The 24,393-nt window shown below is 37.3% G+C and overlaps 3 protein-coding genes across 3 annotated transcripts; 2 read left to right on the top strand and 1 right to left on the bottom strand.

Annotated features, from left to right (window-relative positions):
* Positions 1–1,501: 1,501 nt before the first annotated feature.
* Positions 1,502–13,039, top strand: LOC116289715 (uncharacterized). Its single transcript, XM_031696660.2, has 6 exons — positions 1,502–1,655; positions 1,792–2,139; positions 7,644–7,858; positions 8,356–8,485; positions 11,566–11,651; positions 12,073–13,039. The coding sequence occupies exons 1-6, from the start codon at positions 1,601–1,603 to the stop codon at positions 12,253–12,255; spliced, it is 1,017 nt and encodes a 338-aa protein (XP_031552520.2). The 5' UTR covers positions 1,502–1,600; the 3' UTR covers positions 12,256–13,039.
* Positions 4,677–7,186, top strand: LOC148910519 (uncharacterized). Its single transcript, XM_089031244.1, has one exon. It carries the CDS (start codon positions 5,475–5,477, stop codon positions 6,933–6,935), a length of 1,461 nt encoding a protein of 486 aa, XP_088887370.1. The 5' UTR covers positions 4,677–5,474; the 3' UTR covers positions 6,936–7,186.
* Positions 13,040–13,817: 778 nt separating the features above from the next.
* On the bottom strand, positions 13,818–22,388 carry LOC116289726 (MAM domain-containing protein 2-like). Its single transcript, XM_031696668.2, has 5 exons — positions 22,006–22,388; positions 18,178–18,292; positions 16,419–16,568; positions 15,649–15,905; positions 13,818–14,927 (listed from the first exon to the last, which is right to left on the bottom strand). Exons 1-5 carry the CDS (start codon positions 22,351–22,353, stop codon positions 14,838–14,840), a joined length of 960 nt encoding a protein of 319 aa, XP_031552528.2. The 5' UTR covers positions 22,354–22,388; the 3' UTR covers positions 13,818–14,837.
* Positions 22,389–24,393: the final 2,005 nt, after the last annotated feature.

Below are 24,393 nucleotides of genomic sequence, written 5' to 3'. Positions count from 1 at the left end.
AAAATTCGTACTTCGAAGGTCCAAACGACGTTATGCAATGAGTCATGTGTGTTGACTTAATTTATACTGCTTGGTGATAATTTATTCAGTGAGAATAGTAATAAAGACAATACTGGCGAGAAACAATCCATCAAATGCATGTCTTTGGGTTTAGGGAAAGAAAAACAAAGTAGTTATGATTCAGTTCACAATTCCGAAAATATGAAGGCATTAAAAAACGTCTCCTTCAACACTTCCCGCTCGCCTACGAAGGTTCGTGCTGTAAACCAGGCATAACTAGTCAGATAAAATTAATATGGAGTCAACTCGGCTTCAATGATTGCTACCCAGAGTTCCTTTCGGTCCAGTTGCGTAGGCTTGAGTTGTTCGACGACAACATTTTTTGAATTGACTGTATGTGTTGAAGTGGCACTTGGACGAAAATCGCTCCAAAATCAAAACTCTTTCATTGGAGCTGAAACTTTGCTAAAATAATCAAGTGCCGCTTTAATATGTCAGCACCGAAGAAAATATGTGCAGACAAAGTTTAGGGGGAAAATTATATTGTTGCGTCACCCATAGCGCATTTCGGACTCGGAGTTCAATAAAACCTTCCATGTTCGCCAATATATTTGAAATAGCTGTATATGTACAGAGGTAACTATATATGTTGTTATATATTCCCAACTGTTCTTCCGAAGCTTCTAATCAGGAATAAACAAATTAATTATTTGTCAGATTATGAATCATTTTGAAGACGACCCGATGTTTGAAAATATGACTGTTACTCAACTAAGGCAAGTCAGTTGTTGAATTGCTTTCATAGTTTTTAGTGTGTTTCTGATATATTGCATGTATTCATATGATATCATATGAATGTTCACCAGTTTATACCAGTTGTAATTGCATAAAGTGGAGTAAAATCGCTTGTCTGGTAAAAAGTTCCCAGGCAGCATACCAAACGAGGAAGACCCAGCTCAACTTCTTTGTGACATGATGCCTAATTTATGATGGAATTCAATCCCCTGCCCATGATAAAAAGTTGCAAGCACGGAAATGCGATTTTGACACTCACTGCCTTTGAAAACACACTCGTGCAAATGTAATTCCAAATTAAACTAAAACCTGTGTGATTACCTGTAATAAGCCTCAATTATCAAAGGGTTGCTGCTCGATATTTCTTGGTCCGGATATTTCATTTCGTGGTTAAAGACCTTGCCCGACATTAGGTGGAATTTAAACAAAATTCAATATTGTTGATTGCCATCCCCCGAGACACTGATCCGCAGAGCTCAGGCGTCGTATTGACTTTGGGCTCGAAGGAAACTAAGGGCGGATGTTTTTCGTTTGCTATCGATAACGAACACATTTTTATGTAAAATAGCTGAGGGTGGCCAAAGGCCTGCTTGGTTCTTTTCTTATTCTACTAATAATAGCATGTAAAAAACGTTGCTAATACAAGAAAGGGTTAGATTTCGCCAACACATACGTATTTTTATGACTATACAGGGAAGACCACACAACCAAAAAGTCCGTACTTGAAGGTAACTTAGCAGCAGAATTCAAATTACATCTGAGAAACCATTCCGTGACAGGCCTGGGTAGATTGCGTGACACAGTCATGCTTGGACGTTTAGGAGATATTCCAGTAAAAAAGAACTCATTGTATTTGCAAGGTAAATATTAGAATCGGAATTGGTTATCATCCAAAGAATAAAATCTTTTTTCCTATAATTCAAAAACAATCGACAATAAACTCGGACCTTCTTGCAAATCAATTGCAGCTATAATCGAGGTTTTTTCTTTCCAAAGGTTTACCTGTCAGTCAAATTCCCATCAACTACAATACATGGCCAGGGGGCTCGTACGGCCTTCCCAAACCACTGGCTGGCTGCCCTGGTAACAGTTGGCAACAAGGATATCGTTACCATGACACCGAGAACTTTCGCAATCTAAATTCAAAATCGAACTCCAGCCATTTGTCTGGTAAAGTTAACAGTCGTGGTATAAGGCAAGAGTTTTGTATGCACTTAGATGATCAAACCAAAAGTAAAGAAGTCCCTAGCCATGGTAGAGAAACTGAGCCTACAAGACCATGGCCTATGGGAAAATATTGTATATATAAAAAAGATGACAAATGTCCCGAGGGATTACAGGAAGGTACGTGGATTTTATATTTTGCAATGCACAAGTGTTTGTGGGGGGGGAAATAAAAGGGCATGGAGATTCGGGGGGGATGGGGGTGGGAGGTTGGACGTCCTAAACCACGACGGAACCACTTTGAATTGAGAACTAAGAACCCCGCAATTATATCACCTCGATTTTATCTCCAACCCCCTTAACCCCCTAAAGGATGATTAAGAACTCCCTAATTAGAAGCTAGAGATTCTTTTTTTTGTTTGTTAGTTTGTATCGCCAATTATGTTGTTACTATTGAAAATCCTGGATCCGGCCCTTGTGAGCGCATCAATGACAACAAGCTCGCAAAGCAAAGCACTGAATCCAACAAATAAAACAGCTAATGGGAGCCAATGCCCGAAACCTCGGAATAAATCATTTTTGGTTGAAGACACATTAATTTAACCATTATAAAACCAACCTACAAAACAACACTTGACACAAATAAGACAGCTTTTTTCGTGCTCCGTTCAGTAATAAATTAAGCACGCAGGAAGCGACGTAAAAATGAATGCTTCTCACACTTCTTGAGTTCTTACAGCACTTCCTAAGTGCTTTATGATAAACGGAGCACGGACGAAAAAATGCTGTTTTATTGGAGTTTTTATATTTAGTTAATAATTTTATTTCGGTAATTAATTTATTTACGCAAAGGAAAAAAGAAAAAGGAAAACGAAGGTCGCAGGATCTAGCTGAACTTTGCGCGCGCGGATGACGTCAGCATTGTGCTCCGTTCACTATCGTACCCAGAGCCTGCGTTTCTTCTGCCCTGCGGCGAAGAACAACGGCTTTGGCATAATCCATTATTTTGCGCGTGTTCGATTTTTCGGAAGTGAAATATAATCAATGAAAATCATGCTTTAAAACAGAGTTCTGTGTTCCGATCAAAATAAAAATTACAAATCAGAAACATATTTTTATTTTTGGCAAGTTTTTGAACGCATGCGCTCTTATACCAGAAATCCAAGAAATCGTGGTCTCAAAATATAAATGAGTAATGATGAAAAGGTAAATTATACACCGTGAAAAGATGAAAAAACTTACTGACGTTTCGGACGCTAGTCCTTCGTCGGAGTAAAAGAGAAAGAAGTGGTAGAAAGGAGTGTATATATGATAGAATAAGACAAAAGAAACCAATGAGAGCAAGGTAGGCAAGGAAACAAAAACAAACAATCAAAAGACAAAAGAAAAGGTTAGTTGAAAATAAAGCGTTCATTAATCCCGTTGGGACTAAGAGTGCCCAATAGGTGAATAAGCCGCATTTCTTTGGTCTTGCGACAATCATTATTGCCGTTAAGCAAAGAAAGACCGAAAACAATGAAGTCAGAAAGAGAATGGTTAGCTAGATTAAAATGGCGGGAAACTGGTTTGGTGGGATCGTTATTGCGAATATCATAAAGATGATTGCAAATGCGATCACCAAGACGGCGGCCAGTCTCGCCCACATACAAAAGATTACAGCGGGTACATTTAATACAATATACAACATTAGAAGTGGTACAAACAAAATGGTCAGTGATTTTAACAGTTGATTTAGGACCGACAACAGAAGTGTGAGAGACTATGTGAGGACAAGTATAACAACGTTTACGAGAACAGCGAAAAGTACCAGGTTCTTTGTTAGAGGGAAGAACTCCCTTGACCAAGAAAGAACGGAGATTACGATCACGTTTATAGGAAAAGAGAGGGCGGTTGTTGAAAATAGCAGAAGTGCGAGTATCAGAGTCAAGCAGAGAAAAGTTGCGGTTAACAATGGGTTTAATGGAAATGTTAATAGGATGATACGTAAGAGTGAAAGGAATGCGGTCATTAGAGGGACGAGTGTGAGGAGTGAGAGCGGTGGTACGATCAATAGTAGAAACTTTACGAATGGCGCGATCAATAACATGAGCAGGATAATTACGCTTAAGGAAGAAGGAACGCATCTCAGAACATTTAACAGAAAAATCAAGATCATCACTACACAAACGACGAAGACGAAGAAATTGCGAGAACGGAATAGCGTTAAGAGTGTGCTTAGGATGAGAAGACGAGTAGAGTAAATAAGAATGAGAGTCAGTAGGTTTGTAATGGACACTAGTGCTAAGACGGTCGTCATTAACACTAAGCAAGATGTCAAGGAAAGTGACTGATGTTTCACTAACCTCCCACGTAAAGTCTAAGGCAGGGTGAAAAGAGTTAACAAAAGAGATGAAAGAATCTAAGTCATTACGCGAACAAGAAGTAGCACCAATACAATCATCAATATACCGTCCAAAAAACTCAGGTTTAGGTCCAGTATATTGTTGAAAAACAAGGTTTTCGATATAACCAACAAACAAATTGGCATAACTAGGGCCCATCTTAGTACCCATAGCAACACCGTTTATCTGCCGATAATACCGATCACCGAAAGAAAAACAATTAAGAGTAAGAACAAGTTCAGCTAAGCGTAACAAAGTGGGAGTGCTGGGCTCGAGGACAGGACGAAGATCGAAAAAATGCTGAAGAGCACGAAGGCCCTCATCATTACTAAGCGTAATAAGTTTGTGTCTCTTGTTGGTTTTGATCCTTTTACACATGTTGAACATAGCAATCACAATGTCTTCAGTCATTCCGTTGTCACCATTCCCGAAGATTTACCTCTTTCTGATTCTGAAGTTTCAGTTCTTAGCAAGGGTTTGAACTTCGTTCCTCTTGCTAAGAAATCTGATGAATTTCAGGTCAAGAAAGACTCTGAATCTTTTTTTCGCCGTACTCGCCTTAAAGCTTTTTTCTCCGACTCTTCTAACTCTAACTGTGAACGTGATGTCTTTGAGCGCCTTTGTCCTCGTAAGTCTAACTGGGTCCCTCCCGAGGGACAATTTTCTTCTCTTGATCTTTTTGTCAATAAGTGTCGCCGTGATATTTCTAATCTCAATCTTAACCGTAAACTCAGTTATTCTAATCTTTCTAAGGACGAGTGGTCGGCTTTACGTCAATTACGCAATCGTTCTGACATTGTTATTAAGCCCGCTGACAAAGGCGGTGCAGTTGTTGTCTGGCGTTCTGACCTGTATAAACAGGAAGCTATACGTCAACTCTCTGATACTAATTTTTATTGTGAAGTGGATAAGGATCTTACCCCTGACAATCAAAAATTAGTTAAAGACACTGTTAACTCTTTCATTTCTGATGGCTCTTTACCCTCCACTGCTAAAAACCTTTTTGTTATTACTCCTCGTACTTCTCACGTCTATTTTCTTCCTAAGATTCACAAAGCTAACAACCCTGGCCGTCCTATTGTTTCTGCTTGTAGTTGTCCTACCGAACTCATCTCTAGCTATCTAGATTCTCTCATGCTGCCTATTGTTCAGTCTTTACCTACTTATATTAAGGATACTAATCACGCTCTTAGTATTTTTAACGATTTTCGCTTTCCTGATAACTCTTCTAAGCTTTTGTTTACTATGGATGTCAAATCTTTGTATACTGTTATTCCTAATGATGAGGGCCTTCGTGCTCTTCAGCATTTTTTCGATCTTCGTCCTGTCCTCGAGCCCAGCACTCCCACTTTGTTACGCTTAGCTGAACTTGTTCTTACTCTTAATTGTTTTTCTTTCGGTGATCGGTATTATCGGCAGATAAACGGTGTTGCTATGGGTACTAAGATGGGCCCTAGTTATGCCAATTTGTTTGTTGGTTATATCGAAAACCTTGTTTTTCAACAATATACTGGACCTAAACCTGAGTTTTTTGGACGGTATATTGATGATTGTATTGGTGCTACTTCTTGTTCGCGTAATGACTTAGATTCTTTCATCTCTTTTGTTAACTCTTTTCACCCTGCCTTAGACTTTACGTGGGAGGTTAGTGAAACATCAGTCACTTTCCTTGACATCTTGCTTAGTGTTAATGACGACCGTCTTAGCACTAGTGTCCATTACAAACCTACTGACTCTCATTCTTATTTACTCTACTCGTCTTCTCATCCTAAGCACACTCTTAACGCTATTCCGTTCTCGCAATTTCTTCGTCTTCGTCGTTTGTGTAGTGATGATCTTGATTTTTCTGTTAAATGTTCTGAGATGCGTTCCTTCTTCCTTAAGCGTAATTATCCTGCTCATGTTATTGATCGCGCCATTCGTAAAGTTTCTACTATTGATCGTACCACCGCTCTCACTCCTCACACTCGTCCCTCTAATGACCGCATTCCTTTCACTCTTACGTATCATCCTATTAACATTTCCATTAAACCCATTGTTAACCGCAACTTTTCTCTGCTTGACTCTGATACTCGCACTTCTGCTATTTTCAACAACCGCCCTCTCTTTTCCTATAAACGTGATCGTAATCTCCGTTCTTTCTTGGTCAAGGGAGTTCTTCCCTCTAACAAAGAACCTGGTACTTTTCGCTGTTCTCGTAAACGTTGTTATACTTGTCCTCACATAGTCTCTCACACTTCTGTTGTCGGTCCTAAATCAACTGTTAAAATCACTGACCATTTTGTTTGTACCACTTCTAATGTTGTATATTGTATTAAATGTACCCGCTGTAATCTTTTGTATGTGGGCGAGACTGGCCGCCGTCTTGGTGATCGCATTTGCAATCATCTTTATGATATTCGCAATAACGATCCCACCAAACCAGTTTCCCGCCATTTTAATCTAGCTAACCATTCTCTTTCTGACTTCATTGTTTTCGGTCTTTCTTTGCTTAACGGCAATAATGATTGTCGCAAGACCAAAGAAATGCGGCTTATTCACCTATTGGGCACTCTTAGTCCCAACGGGATTAATGAACGCTTTATTTTCAACTAACCTTTTCTTTTGTCTTTTGATTGTTTGTTTTTGTTTCCTTGCCTACCTTGCTCTCATTGGTTTCTTTTGTCTTATTCTATCATATATACACTCCTTTCTACCACTTCTTTCTCTTTTACTCCGACGAAGGACTAGCGTCCGAAACGTCAGTAAGTTTTTTCATCTTTTCACGGTGTATAATTTACCTTTTCATCATTACTGTTTCATTAGAAACACCGACGCAGCTCACACTAGTTTTTAGCTAGTTATATCTTTTTGTCTCAAAATATAGATTATGCCAGAACCTTCGTTCTTCACCGCAGGCCAGAAGAAACGCAGGCTCTGGGTGCGAGATTCCTCCGTTCACTAATAAAGCACAGTTTTCGACCAATCAGTGCTTGCTTACTTTCCTAACTATATAATAATACCTAATATAAAGTTAATTCAGAAATAAATATAATAAATAATGTGTTTGTAAAAAAAGCAATAATTAGTCACGTGCCAATTATTTGACTGGGAATAGTCATGGACTAAGCCATAATGTGTGTGTAGTGAGTATTGGAAGTCAGTAGAGAAATATGATCCCCTGGTATGTCAGTAGTATTTGATCGCATAACTGGTCTTAGTGACTATTGATTTAATTTGGTTTAAAGAAGCCTGGCAAAAACTTATACGAATTGACTTTTTGCAGATTTTGTGTTTTTAATAATCTGCGTATTTCATTTACAGGGTGGGTTTACTGGGATGACGAAAACACTTCCTTAGGCGACACAAATTCATATGGTGGCGCATTGCCTGATGGGATTTACAATACGAATACACTGATATATTACTGCTGTGACAGTAGAGGAGACACGTCCATCTCCATGTTATTGCCTTTTGGGCAACCGTTTTTTCTTATTGCATTCCAATCCAAAGAATGTCAGAAAGTCCATGGTTTTGAGGTAAGACGATACCAATGCACACTGTTTTCGTATGCTATGCTTATGATGGCTTGATTGCAGGCGTTAAATTACAACAGACGCAATCTATCATTCGTTAATGTTTATCGACTTTTTATTTTAGACCACCTGCCATTCCCTTGAAACCTAGATTGTTTGATTGAGTCACGAACAATCACGTATCTGCTCGCTGAGATTTAAAAACGTCCAAGCCAAAATGCTCTTTTAGCCGTTTTAGTTTTATTACAAGTTGGATCGAGTAGGAAGAACAAAGCATTTTGGGGCTGTTATAGGGAACCAACTTGACGTAATCTTGGAATGATGCCATCTCCTAAAAAAATTCCACAATGCATTGCCATACCTATTCTAATAAGTTTTTTCCTCAGTCTCGAGCTGGGAATGCCTATTTACGAAGGTTTGATATCCTATATCGTCCTCAACATATACCCTTAGAGTGCTAGTAGGCATAGGTATTGATATAATTTGTCTTCGTCATACAGGCATCTATTGAGTACCTGTTCTTTGATGATGAAGATCGAACCAATCACAACAAACACAGTTCGGTAGCACCTTATGGAGTAAAAGAAGACTTGTATAATACAAGGATTTACTACTGTTACTACGAGCCAGGTATTACTTAACAAACTGTCGCAATAGCCTGCTTATGACTTTTTGTGCTATATTCTCAAATGACTTACCTTCGAGTTAAATTATATTTAACAATATTACATCGGGGAAGACTCGCGTCTCGGTAAATTTTCCCCGATACTCACTAATACGCCTGAGGCAAATAATTGTTTATTGTTTTTAACACAAGTAAATAACGAAGAGAGAGATTTTTTTTTTTTTTTTTTTTCTAATTTAATTAATTTCAGCAAGCGACACAAATCGACAAACAAGCGTGCGCGTGCGCGTTAAATTCACCTGTAGGTGAATATGACAGCATTAGACGTAAATTGTGACCAATTAGCGCGCCAGATTTATTATATTTACTTGTGTAAAAATACTATTGAGTCATTATGATTTTTTCAGCATCATGCGGGCAGTGATATTTCTAATTGGCTCTATATTTTCGAACTAACGAGTCGTTCTTCCTTTATTTCAACTGAACAATCGAGTGTGCTGCTGCTGCTGTGGCTGATGTTGCTCCTGGGGAGGGGGGGGGACTCTCTTGAAAAGTGGGGTAGGGGGGTTCGACGGACCTTTTAGGGTCGAAAATGAGACCTCACGTACCTTTTAGGGTCTCCGGCTGACTCCAGGCTGACTCTGTACCTTTTAGGGTCAGATTTGTTCGTTTTGAAAAATATCAAACGTCATACAAGAATCTAATGGTTGGAAACGTTGCCATTTTAAGGTGGCTTGCTGGACCCCCTCACGCTTGGCCGCTACCTTCCACGCTTGGGACGCTGGTGTGTAAACGCGTTTTATCCGATTGCAAATCTTTTTTGCACATAAGCCACATAAAGATTGAATTAATGTTTGATGCAGTTTTTAATCAGATCGGACGTCATAACACGTGATTATGATGAAATATTTGTTTTCGTTTAGAGAACAATTTTAGCCTTGCAGAGTGTTCAACACTAAAATGCTTCGTACCACATAATTATATACTATATGTCTTCATTTGTAGGGATTTTTGAAAAAATCTATCTAGCTAATTATGAGATATTTGAGATTCTTTAAATATAGCGCATAATTTACTTCAAAACTAAACAATGAATTTGATGCGGCCAAAATTAATATTTCAAAGTTATATATTCACAAAAGTCATTGCTCATTTAGTTTTACTCTGTATCTAGTCTTAAGAGGAACATTTTGAAGGTAATCGACTTATGCAAATTTTTGAAAACGTATAGTGCAGAAGACGGGTTAAACATTTGATGCGCACTTTTCATCGCAGTGTTCTAGTCAATCTTATATACAAGATCTTCCATCATTCTAAAATTCGTCGATAGTTTGTCTCAAAACTAAGCAAGGATACAAATCAGAACTTAAACTAATATTACACAAAATTGCAAGACTATTGAACTCATTTGAAGCGATCTAAAGCGAACGAGAAATACAGAAAACATTGATCGTTTCCCAACGATTTGATGCTCTGGGAATTCTATTGTTTGCTAATGATTTAAACATCAAATTCTTTCGCTTCATGCACGGTCTCATCTCTCTTGGCTGCTTTCCGATTTACTCCCAAAGTATTGTAATAAGCAGTTGTTTTTTTTATTCAAACGTGGGACGTTTGTCATACTGTACTTTGTCAGAGTGATTGAATAGAATCGGCGAACATGCCTCAAATAAAAATTGTGTGACTTATCTCGAGCATATTTTATCTCCTTTAAAGTTTATCACTATGGCGTCCGATCTGATTAAAAACTGCATCAACCATTAATTCAATCTTTATGTGACTTATGTGCAAAAAAGATTTACAATCAGATAAAACACGTTTTCGTGCACCAGCGTTCCAAACGTGGAAGGTAGCGGCCAAGCGTGAGGGGTCCAGCCACCTTAAATGTGGTCGTACCTTTTAGGGTCTGAAATCAGCATCTCAGTTAATTTATACGTACCTTTTAGGGTCATTTTCGAAACCGTCCGTCGAGTCCCCCTACCCACTTTTCAAGACAGTCCCCCCCTTCGCTGTTGCACTTGCAGTGATTGTGTTTTTGTTGTATTTTGTAGCGAATTGTTGTGAAATTATGTTGTTGTGAACTGGTGTTTTTTGTGAATTGCTGTAGATATCTTGAGTTTTGGTTTCAGCAAAAATTTCAAACCCTTTCAGTACTTGAAACATAATAAAAATATTCAACTAACACTGTTTACAAAGCCCTAATCAAACTACAATTTCTGTTCTACCTGTTCACCACGTCTTTTTACTTCAGCGTTGGAGGCTTTGTGTAAAGAAATTGACTTAAAAAGTTATTGGCGGAGATCAGCTAGAGTAGAAGAGACTTCATTCCTCCGGTTCAGGCCCACGTGACTAGAACGAAAGGAGCTATGAGTAGGAATCACATAAACGGTGGACTACAGTATCTGATTAGATATGCCTCGGGGTTTACAGAATAAACCTTTGCTGGCGAGCGGCCAGCCTTGAAGGAGATGCTCTTTTAATGCCTAAATATTTTCGAAATTTTGGAACTTTTTGTAACTAAATAAAAGTCATATTGACCTTTGTTTTCCTTTCGCATTATTATTATCATATTAGTCAGTGCAAACAACTAATTCATAGCAGATAAGTCACTTCAGTGATTTCTAATCATATACTCTCTTTATTCGAGTCGCGATAGGCTCAGCCAGTCGAAAACAATTGTTTTTTGATTTGACCGCTTTCTCAAGGTTGCGTGTGCATCCAAATTTAAGGAACTTGACGGGCCACGATACCAGAACACGAGTATTATCATGCATTGCTATGAATTTTTTTACGATAAGAATTCATAAAATCGATTATTCTCCTCTTTAAATATAAAACTGTCTTCTCAATTTTACCGAATTTGCGTTTTTCAGTTTTGTGGCCCGTCAAGTTGGATGCGCACGCAACCTTGAGAAAACGGTCTATTGACTGACTGTATGTAAAGTTTACTCGATACACGCCAAATGCACGTTACAAAACGTTACGCTCCATGCAAGCATATAGTCTGAATTGGATTTACTATGTAATGTTAAAGGCGTTAATATATATTTTACTCTGCATACTCTGCATTTGTCTGATTTTTTAGTGCCCTGTAATTCTGAAGACGTAACAGATCCAGCATGCTTTGCGCACTTTTTGGCATCCAACTCCGATGACGTAACGACCTTGATGGTAACTATGCATACAATGTTAACGTACTATTTTCATTTTTGAACAGTACACAATATACCAGTATACAATATACCAGTTTACTATTCTTTTTATGCCTATACCTGTTACGAATCTCACTTTCTGTTTGGTTAATGGCGTTTGTTTGTTGAGATCGACCCGCATTTCTCTTGCGTTCTGCCAACCTCCGCGTGCTTTAAAACCGTGCACAACACGCGCGTTTTCTACTTTTTTAATTTTTCAAGCCTCCGACTCTAATAAGAAAAAGAAAAAATGGATCGAAAATGGGATGACATTTATAAAGCCCCTCCCCCCTCGAAAAAAATAATAATTCGTGTCCGTTACCTGGAAAATCATTCTGAGATCGGTTGATTTAGAAATGACATTAATCATGACGACTACTTTTTTTCATTTTTATCAAAAGATGACAGATGAAGAACGCATGTCTCGTCGTCACAGAGCATTTATCGTTGGTAGTGCCGTTGGGTTTTTTATAATGGGATGGGCTTTTCTTACCGTCACTCTCAAGAGACTTGTTACTAAACGATCGTACACGTATTATGAAGTAGTTGGAAATGACATTCTTAGCTGTAGCTCTAGCTCTTAAGAAGGTATCAATAGTATTACATAACAGGGATACGGGGATAGAGAAAGGATATGGCGACCTTCTTTTTGTTAAGTATTTTTTATTATTCCTACTACATTATCTTATAAAGTAAAGCGATATCAACTCTATCACAATAGAGCTTTTTATTGTGATGTCAGTCTAATGAAAAACCGACTTCCGGGTTCAAATCGAGGAAAAAGTTCTATAACTGAGATTTTTGTTATTATCTCTTAATAATAGGATTTGTTATCCAAAGTTCAAATTGTTACAGGTGCGATAACAGGTTCATGTTAAATCATTGAGAACATAATTTTCCCGTTTTATTTAGCAGTTTTTGTGAGTAGTTGAACCCGGAAATACGTCACAACTTGAAAACGCTATTAAGAACTTCTATGTTGATAAGAAAGTGATCTAACACCGACCTAATGTGCTGTCATTCAGAAAAAAATTCATTCAAAACAGTTGATGAACATTTCCAACGAGACAGGTAAAGACTTCAAGTGAACCCCATCATTCGTTCATCATTATCCTCCGTATGCCTGTGGCACGTTGGGCCGACACAAAGACTTAATGTTAAATGAATTCTTTGTTAAGTGTAAACTGTTAATATATGAAATAGATAAATATTTTATTCTAGTGTGTTGTGTTTTGCCACCTTGTACAAGTAAGGTCACGTGTAGTAGGGTTTATTATATCTCACAAATAATCTTTCAATCCCACGTGGCAATCCATTATTTTGCGATATTGGGCAGCAACCTATTGGACTGCAAATAAAATAATTGTTTTGGAACTACAGTGTTCTTGTTATTGAAAATAAATATTTGTTCGATATAAGAAAACACATATAGGATTCGCCCATTATGGCATCCTCGCCCATTATGGCAGATATTTGTCTTGACTTAAAATATTCTGCCATGATGGGCTCAGTTGAATCCAATAAGTGTATTTAAGTAATATATACAGTATGAGCGGCCGTGTTGTATCGACTACAGTCCTTTGACTAAACGTTGTCGTTTGATCGGCTACATCCCTACGCGCCTAGACCGAACAGCATATGTTATCTAACACGTCTTGAGCTCGCTGTTTTTGATCCCATTAATTTGCTAAAACCATGCCTCGAGTATACGGCGAAGATTTACGCTGGCGAGCAGTTTGGATGACGCAATGTTCTCGTTAATTTACCCGTTATCCTTTTCGGTCTAGGCGCGTAGGGATGATCCGATCAACGACAACGTTTAGTCAAAGGACTGTATACGATCACGAGTCGGAGGCGAGTGATTGTATGGCCGATAGGACACAGACTCGAATGTTGTAAACAACTTGTGAAATTCCGTGAATAATTCATAAATCTTTTGAGACATTTTGAATTCATATGCTAATTAGATACAACCTATTGTGCTGTATCAGAACAGTATACATCCACCAGTGGTTATATCTAATTATCATTTTCATTGTAAGGTTTGTATAAGCCTTTTCATAGTTTAAGAATCGATTCCACTGTGCATGCGATTTTATCCCGAATTTCTCATCTTCTTTTGTTTAAATAAGAACAAAAGGTTTAGACAAAAGAAGGTGAGAAATTCGGGATAAAATCGCATGCGCAGTGGAATCGATTCTTAAACTATGAAAAGGCTTATTGGGTTTACATAATATTCATGTGACCTTATTTCTAGAGCCGTATTGGCTTAGGTCCTCGTTAAATGTATTCATGAATTTCACAATCATGTATACACACCCCAGTGTATAGACATCTAATAATGATAATCACGTGGTGTGATTAAGGTCACGTGTAGTAGGGTATATCATGTATATACACCCCAGTGCATAGATATCTAATAATGATAATCACGTGGTGTGAGTAAGGTCACGTGTAGTAGGATATATCATGTATATACACCCCAGTGCATAGATATCTAATGATGATAATCACGTGGTGTGAGTAAGGTCACGTGTAGTAGGGTATATCATGTATACACACCCCTGTGCATAGATATCTAATAATGATATATAATCACCTTGTGCGAGTAGGGTCACGCGTAGTAGGGTATATCATGCATGCACACCCCTGTGCATAGATATCTAATAATGATATATAATCACGTGGTGTGAGTAAGGTCACGCGTAGTAGGGTATCTCATGTATACACACCCCAGTACATAAATATCTAATAATGATAATCAGCTGTTGTGGGTAAGGTCACTTGCAGCAGAGTATATGCAGTGCAGGGGTTGGGGGACGAGAATAGACTAGTTTCGAATTCCAAATTACCGCTGTGTTCCTTGATTACAGACTCATTTGCACAGGGTTAGCCTCATATCAGTGTTTAAATATTCACGAATACCAACAGAAAAGTAAAGAATGCACAACTTCGACAATACAAACATTTTGAAACTCGACGGACCTTGACTGGAACACGTGAATATTCTGCACAAACTCGAGGCTAACCCTGTGTAAATGAGTCTATAATCAAGAAACACAGCGATAATTTGGAACTCGAAAAGGGTCTATTGGGACGGGCGGCGGTCCAGGGACGTGAAGCAGCCGTGCACTGACGGATGTGTATGGGTTGTACTTGTTGGTCCTTAACCAGTGCACTCGCCATCTTGAAGGAATATATCATCCAGTGCTACGTCACTATAAGCGTTTGTTCCCCTAATGACTTCAAACACAACCTGTTTGTAAGATGTTAAGAATACATGATATTTTAACTAAAAATTGATTTTTACAAGTAAACATACGCAAACAGGTGGGACGCAGTAGATCAGTATAGATGAAAGGAAGCGCAATGCTTGAAGCAATCGTGCAGTGGATTATTTATCAATTAAAATTGGGCAAATACACGTCCGTCAATCAAATAAAATGTTAGTATACGTGGAGGTACTTGGAACTATTCTTATAACGATCGAAATATTTAGTTGAAGGAATACCTAATGAGTGTTTTATAATCTTAAATGTATATCATTTGTTGAACTTTAGCTCTTTCGGAATCAATTACCACTTAGTTTACAAAACCCCGTCCACACGTATCCGCAAATTTTTGTATCCGCAATCTTTTTTACGGATACGGGTTGCGTCCACACGTGTCCGCATCCGCAAATTTTACGAAAACGGATACGCGTGGAAGGTGAAGACGATTCGAATACACTGCGTGTGGACGCAAACATCTTGGTATCCGCAAAAAATAATTTGCGGACACAAAAATTTCCGGATACGTGTGGACGGGGCCTAAAACAGCTTTAGTCCAAAGTGACCGGGATTAAAAATCGTGTAGACCTTATTCTTTACAATTAGTTTCAGAGCGTTAATGACTAACAAACAAAAGGTTATGGGTTTTTGCGAGAAAAATGACTGAAATATTCTTAAAGAAACACAATTCACTTATTCTTAAAATACCTTATAATCATTAGGGCTTGTAACATTTGCACTTGCTCTATACCACTTCCGTCCCTGGTTACTGCTTTGCGTAAAAGTCATATTCTTTGTTCCTGTGTGCACATCTATTATATAGACATTCAATGATCCCATGTCTGATCCATACATGTGGTATGCAAACTGAAGACATCGTCCAGAATTAGCGGTAAATACCGGACTGCGAAGCTCTGTTCTCTTGTTTACCGCTACAATTGAAGCCTCAGCGTAGACGTAAAAACCTAACAATAAAGAGTATTTGCCTTTAATAATGTACATAAACATACATACTTTATTAAGTATTCCCCAAGGGGTTTTTCAATACTAATTTATAATATTAATGTATTTAAGATATATCCAATGCTAAGGCATATGTAATATAAAAACTAATTTAAGCTAGGGTAGTTCGGTCGGAAATTTGAAATAAAAAAACTTTTTTTACCCTTAGTTTCCACTTAGTCAGGCTGTGTCTCAGTTAATGAATCCCAAATCCGAGTCAAACCACGATCCTCTGCGCGCATACATTATAGATTACATCGTTCGCTTGCATAGTTCTCGAAGCTCTTTTAAGCTCTGGCGAAATTGAACTGCAAAATTCGCTATGCGAAAGTCCGTAATTTCTTTTCGTTCCACAACTAGCTCTGAAGAAGATTGACTTTATTCAGAGACAAATATGAGATTATAACTTTTCAGTCGTCCAACTGATAGCCATCACGACTTTCGTAATCTATGGTAGCTTCGGTATCAGTTCTAACCTGCTTTGTTCAAAGGTACTGTTACATCACCAGTGGGACCAGTTGATGAAGTGGAGGTGGATCCTTTCTTGCGGTACCACCTGTAGGTATTTCGTGGGTCGCTAGTCCACAGGCACATGTCGATTTCAAAATCGCAATATTCAGGATTACCTAAAGAGAGAGATAAAGGGAGAAGTTGTTATTAATACTTATCGTTGTTTTTTTATCAATTGACAATTGTCAAGAAGGGGAAAGTGGGGGAGTGATACTTTCCCAACGGACACAAAGCTTCGGGTCGTTCTTTAGTTGCTTCCTTTTGCTTTATTTTCTGTTGCTTGTAGTACTTTACAATGAACTCAATTAGATAATCTCTGTTCTGCTTCTAGCTCGGCTTTCAACTCTGCTCTTGCTGCACTGTTCTGCCAACTGAACTGAACTCTGAGTGAGCTCGTATTTAAGGGCTAAGCTCACGCAATACGTCACATAACTGGTTCGTACTAGGTCAAACTAGATTAGACCAGTTAGTTCAAGTATGACGTAAGAGCTTGAGACCGGTGTTGACTTTAGGAAAAAGTACGAGCACTCAGTTCTAATGTGTGAATGACTTACCATTGGCCAATGACAAGTTGTCTATTGGCATGTCATTAAAATAAAGAGGTTTCCTTACACTTACATTTGTTATTTACAGAAGGTTTAACAAATAAGTTTCTTTTTCTAGATTATTTCTCCTTAGTAATATTTTTCCCCTTTACAGAATTGAAGAACGCTGTGTGAACACACACACACACACACACACACACACACACACACACACATAACAATCGGGGGATATTTAACCAGACGCGAGTCTTCCATAATTGTTTTAGTATTTTTAACACAAGTGAATTTAATAAATAATGGAGAGTGTTTTGTTACTTTATTTCAAATGTTAGAGTGCAAACAATTAATCCGTGAAACACTAATTACTAAATAGTACAAAATAGTGTTAATTAAACAATAGAAAACAATGGAATTTGCATGAAATTGTGCTATTTAGTAGTACTAAAGTTTCACGGATTTACTGTGGTCACTCTATTAGTTATTTCGTTTGTTTGTGCAAGCGCCACAAATCGACAAACGAGTGTGCGCGTACGCGCTATATTCACCCGTAGGTGAATAATAAATAAATAAATAAATAAATAAATAAATAAATAAATAAATAAATAAGTAAATTATTAATTAAATAAACAGATTTTTAGAACATGAAAGAAGGAATAATAAAGTCCTCATTTGAATAATGAAACCAATAATGGAAAATGGGGGTTAAGCAAAGCCGTTTCTGAATAAATCGATTATGCCAATAGAAAAATCAGTTTATCAAACGTATATAAGTAAAAAACGCTTCTCATCGATTCTTATCCACTCAGCTCCAACGAAGATTCAATGTCAGGATTTTTAGTCAGGGGTGCATGCATGCATCTTCTAGTTAGTTCTTCTTGGCATGATGTTAAGAATTGCTTCAAAATGATGATGAAAACATCGATTTGCGCACCACACACCACTTGGCACAAATCAGTTGTATTTTGCGCGTTGGGTTTTTGGCTTAGGTTGAATTTACGAATAGCATTTCAGGGACGGTGCTGATTTTGATTTCGGTAGTCACATATAACGTGCGTTGATTGTCTTCAAAAATGACGGTTATGACGTTACGTGCAAACAAAGAATACTCGTGTACTGTGTGATGTGACTGGTTTATAAAATTATTGAAAAAATGATTTCAAAGTGGATTTAATAAACTCACCATTTAGGCACATTTTTCCGCCGAAATGTTTCGTACATTGACAGCGATATTCCTGCCTGTTATTCTGAAGGCTGCAGGTGCCACCATTGACACAAGGTTGTGGTTCACAAGGACTCTATTAAAAAAGGAATTATGGATAAATACTTAACTAATATTGATATTTTTAGTTCTGCACGAGTAAAAATATATAAATGCTGGTGTTGAATGAATGAATGAATGTATGAAAGGAAGGAAGGAAGGAAGGAAGGAAGGAAGAAAGAATCGCTGCGAATTAACATAGGTACTTTCTAACTATAACTAATTGTTACTATTCCTACAAGATACGTTTCTTTTGTCAGAAGTGCAGCGATGGAGTTGAAAAAAGAATTTAAAAAAATTTCGTCAGGCATAAATTATATCTTTTGCTAGACCTATATTGTGACGGGGAAAATGCTTGTTAGTAGACCGAATAATTACTCACTTAGGTCTGTCTATCCGTGTTTTATTGATTGCTACGTTAGTCTTCGATGAATGAACATGAATTAAATGGTCGTTTGACCTCCTTTAACAGTTTTCTTCGATTCTAACCGCCATCTTTGTCTTTCTAATGAGCCCGCTATATGTTATTGTGAAAAACCGCAAATACGTCATTAAAACAGGGAGACCAGTTTCTGTTGTATTTCCTTTTTACTAAAAATTAAGAGGGTAGGCCCAAAGTGGGCGTTGCCACCCTCTCAACTGAGATTTATGGATTATGTACCATGTGATCACTTTGAATTGCTTTGAGCTCGATGCCAATTGCCTATTGTAATCATAGGGCATCGTTTCAGTTTTACGGGTCCAAAATTCGTTTTGCAAACTCCTTTGCAGCAACAATAATAATTTTTGTCGTTAATTAAAACTTTTCGATCCCAATGCAAGTATTGCTTTTTATCTTATTTATGGTTGTATCGTCGTGTACGGGAATTGTCAGGGGAATTCTATTCAAATTCAAATTTCAAGTAATCGGCTAGTAATCGTACCCTACGATAGCATAAATTAAACTATAATAAATATTTATGTGCACGCGCTGATGATACATCGTTTAAATATGACTAAAAAATGAGACCACCCAACCGAATTCACTTCGTGGTCTAGGGGTTAGGTTTAGGTTTAGGGTTAGGGTTGGGGTTGGCATTGTAGTAGTTCTTTGGTGCCGAAGGTACCGAGTTCGATTCTTGGTGTCTTCACTTAATTTTTTTTTCTAAGTGAGGAGAACCAAAATTTCTAAGCAGTCGTGTGTTCGGAAACCTATGACGTACTTCGTTAACCCGCACACGACGATAATACCTATATTATTACTTGAATTGCTGTCAATAAAACGTTCTTCTTAGAAAGAATTAAACATATTTACTGCTGAGCACTTTAAGAGAATGTTTTAGTGCATGAATTAAAATATGGCGAGCTAACATCGCCGCTAATTAATAGATAATTACTGAGGCACGCAGCATTCGTAGGTATAATGCAGGCAGCTGAGGGCGTAGCCCGAAGCTGCCTGCATTATACCTACGAATGCTGCGTGCCGAAGTGATTATCTAGTATAATTATTGTTCTTATCAAAATCCAACTGTTTTCTTTCTAGCTTGTTTATCATAGAAACAAAGCCAATAATGAAGGAACTAAATATGTCTGATTTTCCTCTATGCATTCGTTGGGATAATGCAGACTGAAAACAATGGATTTTGATAAGATCAGTAATTATCATCATTTGTTTACTGTTTTAAAAACATAGACGGCTCAGCTCAGCTTTAAATTAATCGGAAATGCAAATACTGCTCTGCATTTTACTTAGTACAAGTAAAGCATTGGACCCTAATGGACTCTTCATGGCTGTAAGAAGCATCCAAAATAAGAGGCTTCATAGTATAAACTCTAACCATTTTAAGGTGGAACCAAACTAATTCAGAGCACTAGTTTTGCGAAGGGAGCGAGAATAAAATTGTCCAAAATTCGCTCTGAATTAGTTTGGTTCCACCTTAAATCAAAATATTTTTTAAACGGCGATACGTGTTTATAAGTACTTAAACCTAGACGCTCAACGGCTGCATTTTATCCATAGAAATGGCTCATGACGGGAGATTCAATTCGTTCATGTCCTTCAGATAGTGAGATTAGTACATTAACAATTAATTAATAAGAAAAATCCCTCGAAAGTAATCAGTAGAACAAGCGAACAATGCTTCCAATTCGATTCAGTATGTTCAGGAGAACCCCTCGAATAATTTTGAAAACAAACGAGCAATGCTTTCCGCGTCATCATCTGCCATCAAGGTTAGTACGATGAAATAGTACTTTGGGCTTACCCTCTTAATGTTTAGTAAAGTAGAATACGAAGTTTTCAGGAGCTCCTCGCTGATAGACGGATAAAACTCCACTATTTCAAAGCAGATGAAAAAATATGCTTTTTCTTTGTTTTCAATCTGTTGTGTTATTTTATAGCGGGTGAGATAATTTTCCACTGTTCGATTTCAGTTGCCGCACTAACTTTGGCGTTGACTCTGTCCAAGACTTGCCTACTTATTTTAATTTGTGAGATTTATTAGTCTACTTGCTGGCTTTAACATCGAGTATGACATCGTGTGGCAAATTATATCACGCGATAAACCCTACAATAGCTTTAGCAATTCCTATTTGATATTTTGTAACTTTTTTATTTTTATGTGACAAACGTTTCTGCAATTAGGTGTATATATTTAGAAAAAATTAAAATTAAGATATACCTAGGCACCACCTTTCCTTACGAAATCGGTCTTTTGGAACTATAGTTTGCCATATTTAGACTGTTTTTGACGCTGAAATCTATTATTAATGACTCAAGTAAAAACAACACACAAGGCCGCGAGTTTATGAAAGCATTTAGTTATGAGATGATGTAATCAATTCCTATTAATAATCAATTCCTATTTGTTATTTTGTAAGTTTTTATTTTTATGTTGCAACGTTTCTGCAATAAAGTGTATATATAAAAAAAAAAATGAATTTGTGAGTTTATACTATCAACTTCTTTGCGGAATCTGTGATTTCTTTTCTTTTCTCCTTAGCAATTCGTCTAGCAATACTTTCTCTGTTACTATTTAAAAGGGCGGTGTTTATCTTATTGAAAAAATAATAATTTTACAATACAATTTTGTTAAGTCTTAGTCAGTCTTACAGTCTTAATTTCTCTATTTTTGAACTTTGTTTTTTTTTCTTAACATAATTCAAACTTACTAGTATTTAAAATTATACTCGGCTTTTATCATTACAAATTGTATTTATATTTTTACCGAGACCAAATAAAGTTAAGTCATATTTGACTTAACATAGTTCTTTCTTGATTTTTTTCTTAACACATTGCTATGTCTAGGGCTGTCAAACAAGTTATACGAAAACTGAAGAGAAATACTTTTGTCCTGAACGTTTCTTTTTTTCACCCCTAACTTTCTTTCATGTTTTCCTTTCAAAAAAGCTATACGAAAATTGATGAGAAATCTCTGCCTTGAAACGATAGTTTTTAAAAATTTGTAATTCCAACATGCGCTGCGGTTTCCTTGGAAACGCTCGACATATTTCCGGACCGCCCGCGTACAAGAGGTAAAATAAAAAGCAGTTCCAAATGCTTAGGCCGCGTAGGTGAAAAGTGAAGAACAAATAAAGAATAAATTATCAAAAACTTAGCGATAAAAATTTTGAAAACCTGAGTTTTCGAGAATTGAAAACACTCACAGAAATTCCTAAAATGCCTGACATTTTTTACCTCACCAAAAAATATCACTGATCTTTTCGTACTTTAAAGGAGTTATTTGTACGTTCGGTTAGAAGTGGACTTACCTTCATGCTGAAATGAGTAAATATGTCGTTTCGTGTCATGTTCTTCGGGTGAGTATGTTTATCGGTTGATAACAGCTCACATACGTGAAGTCCATTATTCTGGGCTGTGGTTTGAAAATTCATCGATTGACACCAAGGAACTTCAAGGCATGCAAAGACACACTCCATGTTATTAGGAACTTGAGTGGTTTGTTGCTGGATGTCTTTGGTGTGGATTGGAAAGAATAAAATGGACCCAGGAAAACCACTAAACAGGAATTCATCATGCTTGTTCATGAGGTCATTGTGTTCAATACATTTGCTGTAGCATATTGCACATAACAACAGTACTACAGTAAGCCATGTCATGGCGAAACTGAGATGAGCGATCCTTCGTACTCGAAAGACACGAAGCAAAATGACTAACATCGCTAAGTAACCCGCGTTCTACTCTTGATAATTAAGCATTTATTAGCTATTCAGATGTAAACGGTTGATTAACTCACCAAGTAAATAAGAAGTCATCAATTGTTAAAATTCCAGAAAGAAAACTCAAAACAACGAAGGTAATTAAAATAATTTGAGGATACTATATTTTGACTAGCCAGTACTAGTCTTCACACAATCTTACCAGAACTAGGTTCACAAAAAATACAGTTTTTTGTTGATGTTTTCGAAATCAAACACGACCCTGGTGGCAGGGTAGACCGAGGTTAACTGGTTGGGACGGTTTATCTGAGTCGCTAAGAATCTAAAGAAGAAGTAGAATCTAAGTTATCGTAGATTGATAAGTTATACACCGTAGTGAAAATAGGAACTGACGTTTCGGACGTTAGTCCTTCGTCGGAGTCAATCAAAAATCAAATCAAATCTAAGTTGCGAAGTTTCAAAAGACAGCGATAAAGCTACTAATGTAAAACGAAAGCAATTTTTGGGAAGCGCTTATACCATAATTCCATAATCGAAAAAATCCTTTTTCAGCTCCAATTTTCAGCAGTCCGTCAAAACCATCTTGCTTATTTCCGCATACGAAATAATGTCGTAGAAGGTCTATCGCCATGCGGCTTGTTCTAACTAGATCCAATTTGAGTAAGACAGAAATCTCAGAATTGCTTTACTCTTTATGATTTTCTTTCGTTGTTAATTGATATTTTGAAATTTATCGACATTTTCTAAAGAGAAAACCTTTATTTTCGAGTGAGCTAGAAGTTGAATACTCTTACGGTGGAAACAAACTATTTCAGAGCGAATTTTGGACAATTTTATACTCGCTCCCTTCGCAAAACTAATGCGTCAATTTAACTGGATTTTCATATAATGTGCTTGGATTATCCTAGATTCTAACAGTGCATTTTATTTTTTTAAGTGTTTAGTCTATTATGGCCGAAAATCTAACAGTGCTATTTTTAGTTTTTGGCTTTTTTCTACTCATCCTCAGGTACGATTTTTCTGAAGTTTTCAGAATCTTATCATCTAGTACTAATGCAGTCTGTGTATAAATTTGGATGGAAAGTCCTTGGCAGAAAAAAAGCTATGACGCCGCTTGAAAATTCGATTCAAATTTGAAGCATATAAGACATCGCGCTTGTAGAAACATCACCATTGATTGGATTGCCTCGAAGTTTTCACATATCTATTTCCAAGTATTGCGGTTGAGCCTTACGAAAAATCAGCATCAAATCTTAACAAGTTTTGACACGGGAAAACGTGTCAAATGTGCTGGGCACATTGGATACTTTGAATAGAGTAGAAGACTATTTGGATTTAGTCATTGTAAGACAGAAGAAAGTCAGTGGATTCGGTTCGAAAATTTTTTTACGGTCAAATTGAACCAGCATAAACGAGTCTTGGTCGCAAACCCCAAAGCAAGCCTCCGTCTCTCTGAGAAGCAGTGTTCTATGGTGGCTCCATCGGCTCAAAAACACCACACAAAACATTATTGAACAGAAGATTTTCCATCTACAGAAAAAGTTTGGTCTCGAAAATTTACCTCAGAATACCTGCGCGCAGAGTCTCCTTTACCTTCCCCCGAGTGAGAGAAGGAAAGAAGACTCTTTCCTTTCTCTCACTCGGGGGAAGGTAAAGGAGACTTTGCTCCGCAGGGTAACCTCAGAATGGAAATATTACGAAAAACGTATCTCTTTCCTACACTTCTACTCAAACAATATGGCGTCGGAAACCGTGCTGAAAGGAACTATAAATAAACTAATACAAAACTCGGTTGAGTACTCTTTTATGTAAATTATGACGCAGTAATTTTCCTCGTCCACCCACTCGTTGAAGGCTTCGGCAATGAAAATCCCTTTTTCATAAAAATATGCGACTAGAAATAGATACCGTTTAGCCTAACCTAAACAAAAAATCATTACTTTTAGCTTGTGTACAATAACATCTAATTCGTTTTTTCAG

This window comes from Actinia tenebrosa, unplaced genomic scaffold, assembly GCF_029948245.1.
Source record: "Actinia tenebrosa isolate PJP-AT-01 unplaced genomic scaffold, QUT_ActTen_1.0 PGA_scaffold16__25_contigs__length_10494907, whole genome shotgun sequence".
In the NCBI taxonomy this organism is placed as follows: domain Eukaryota; kingdom Metazoa; phylum Cnidaria; class Anthozoa; order Actiniaria; family Actiniidae; genus Actinia; species Actinia tenebrosa.
The sequence above is the reverse complement of the archived record's forward strand: the minus strand, read 5'-3'. Positions and strand labels throughout refer to the sequence as shown.

Bases quoted from the DNA above. Each gene is read 5' to 3' on its own strand.
- LOC116289726 (XM_031696668.2), bottom strand. From the start codon at position 22,353: ATGACATGGCTTACTGTAGTACTGTTGTTATGTGCAATATGCTACAGC. The intron at 16,569-18,177 runs GTGAGTTTATTA...CTCTCTCTTTAG, and splicing joins CGGAAAAATGTGCCTAAATG to GTAATCCTGAATATTGCGAT. The intron at 15,906-16,418 runs GTTAGAACTGAT...CTTTATTGTTAG, and splicing joins AGTACCTTTGAACAAAGCAG to GTTTTTACGTCTACGCTGAG.
- LOC116289715 (XM_031696660.2), top strand. From the start codon at position 1,601: ATGCTTGGACGTTTAGGAGATATTCCAGTAAAAAAGAACTCATTGTAT. The intron at 1,656-1,791 runs GTAAATATTAGA...TTCTTTCCAAAG, and splicing joins GAACTCATTGTATTTGCAAG to GTTTACCTGTCAGTCAAATT. The intron at 2,140-7,643 runs GTACGTGGATTT...TTTCATTTACAG, and splicing joins TCCCGAGGGATTACAGGAAG to GGTGGGTTTACTGGGATGAC.
- LOC148910519 (XM_089031244.1), top strand. From the start codon at position 5,475: ATGCTGCCTATTGTTCAGTCTTTACCTACTTATATTAAGGATACTAAT.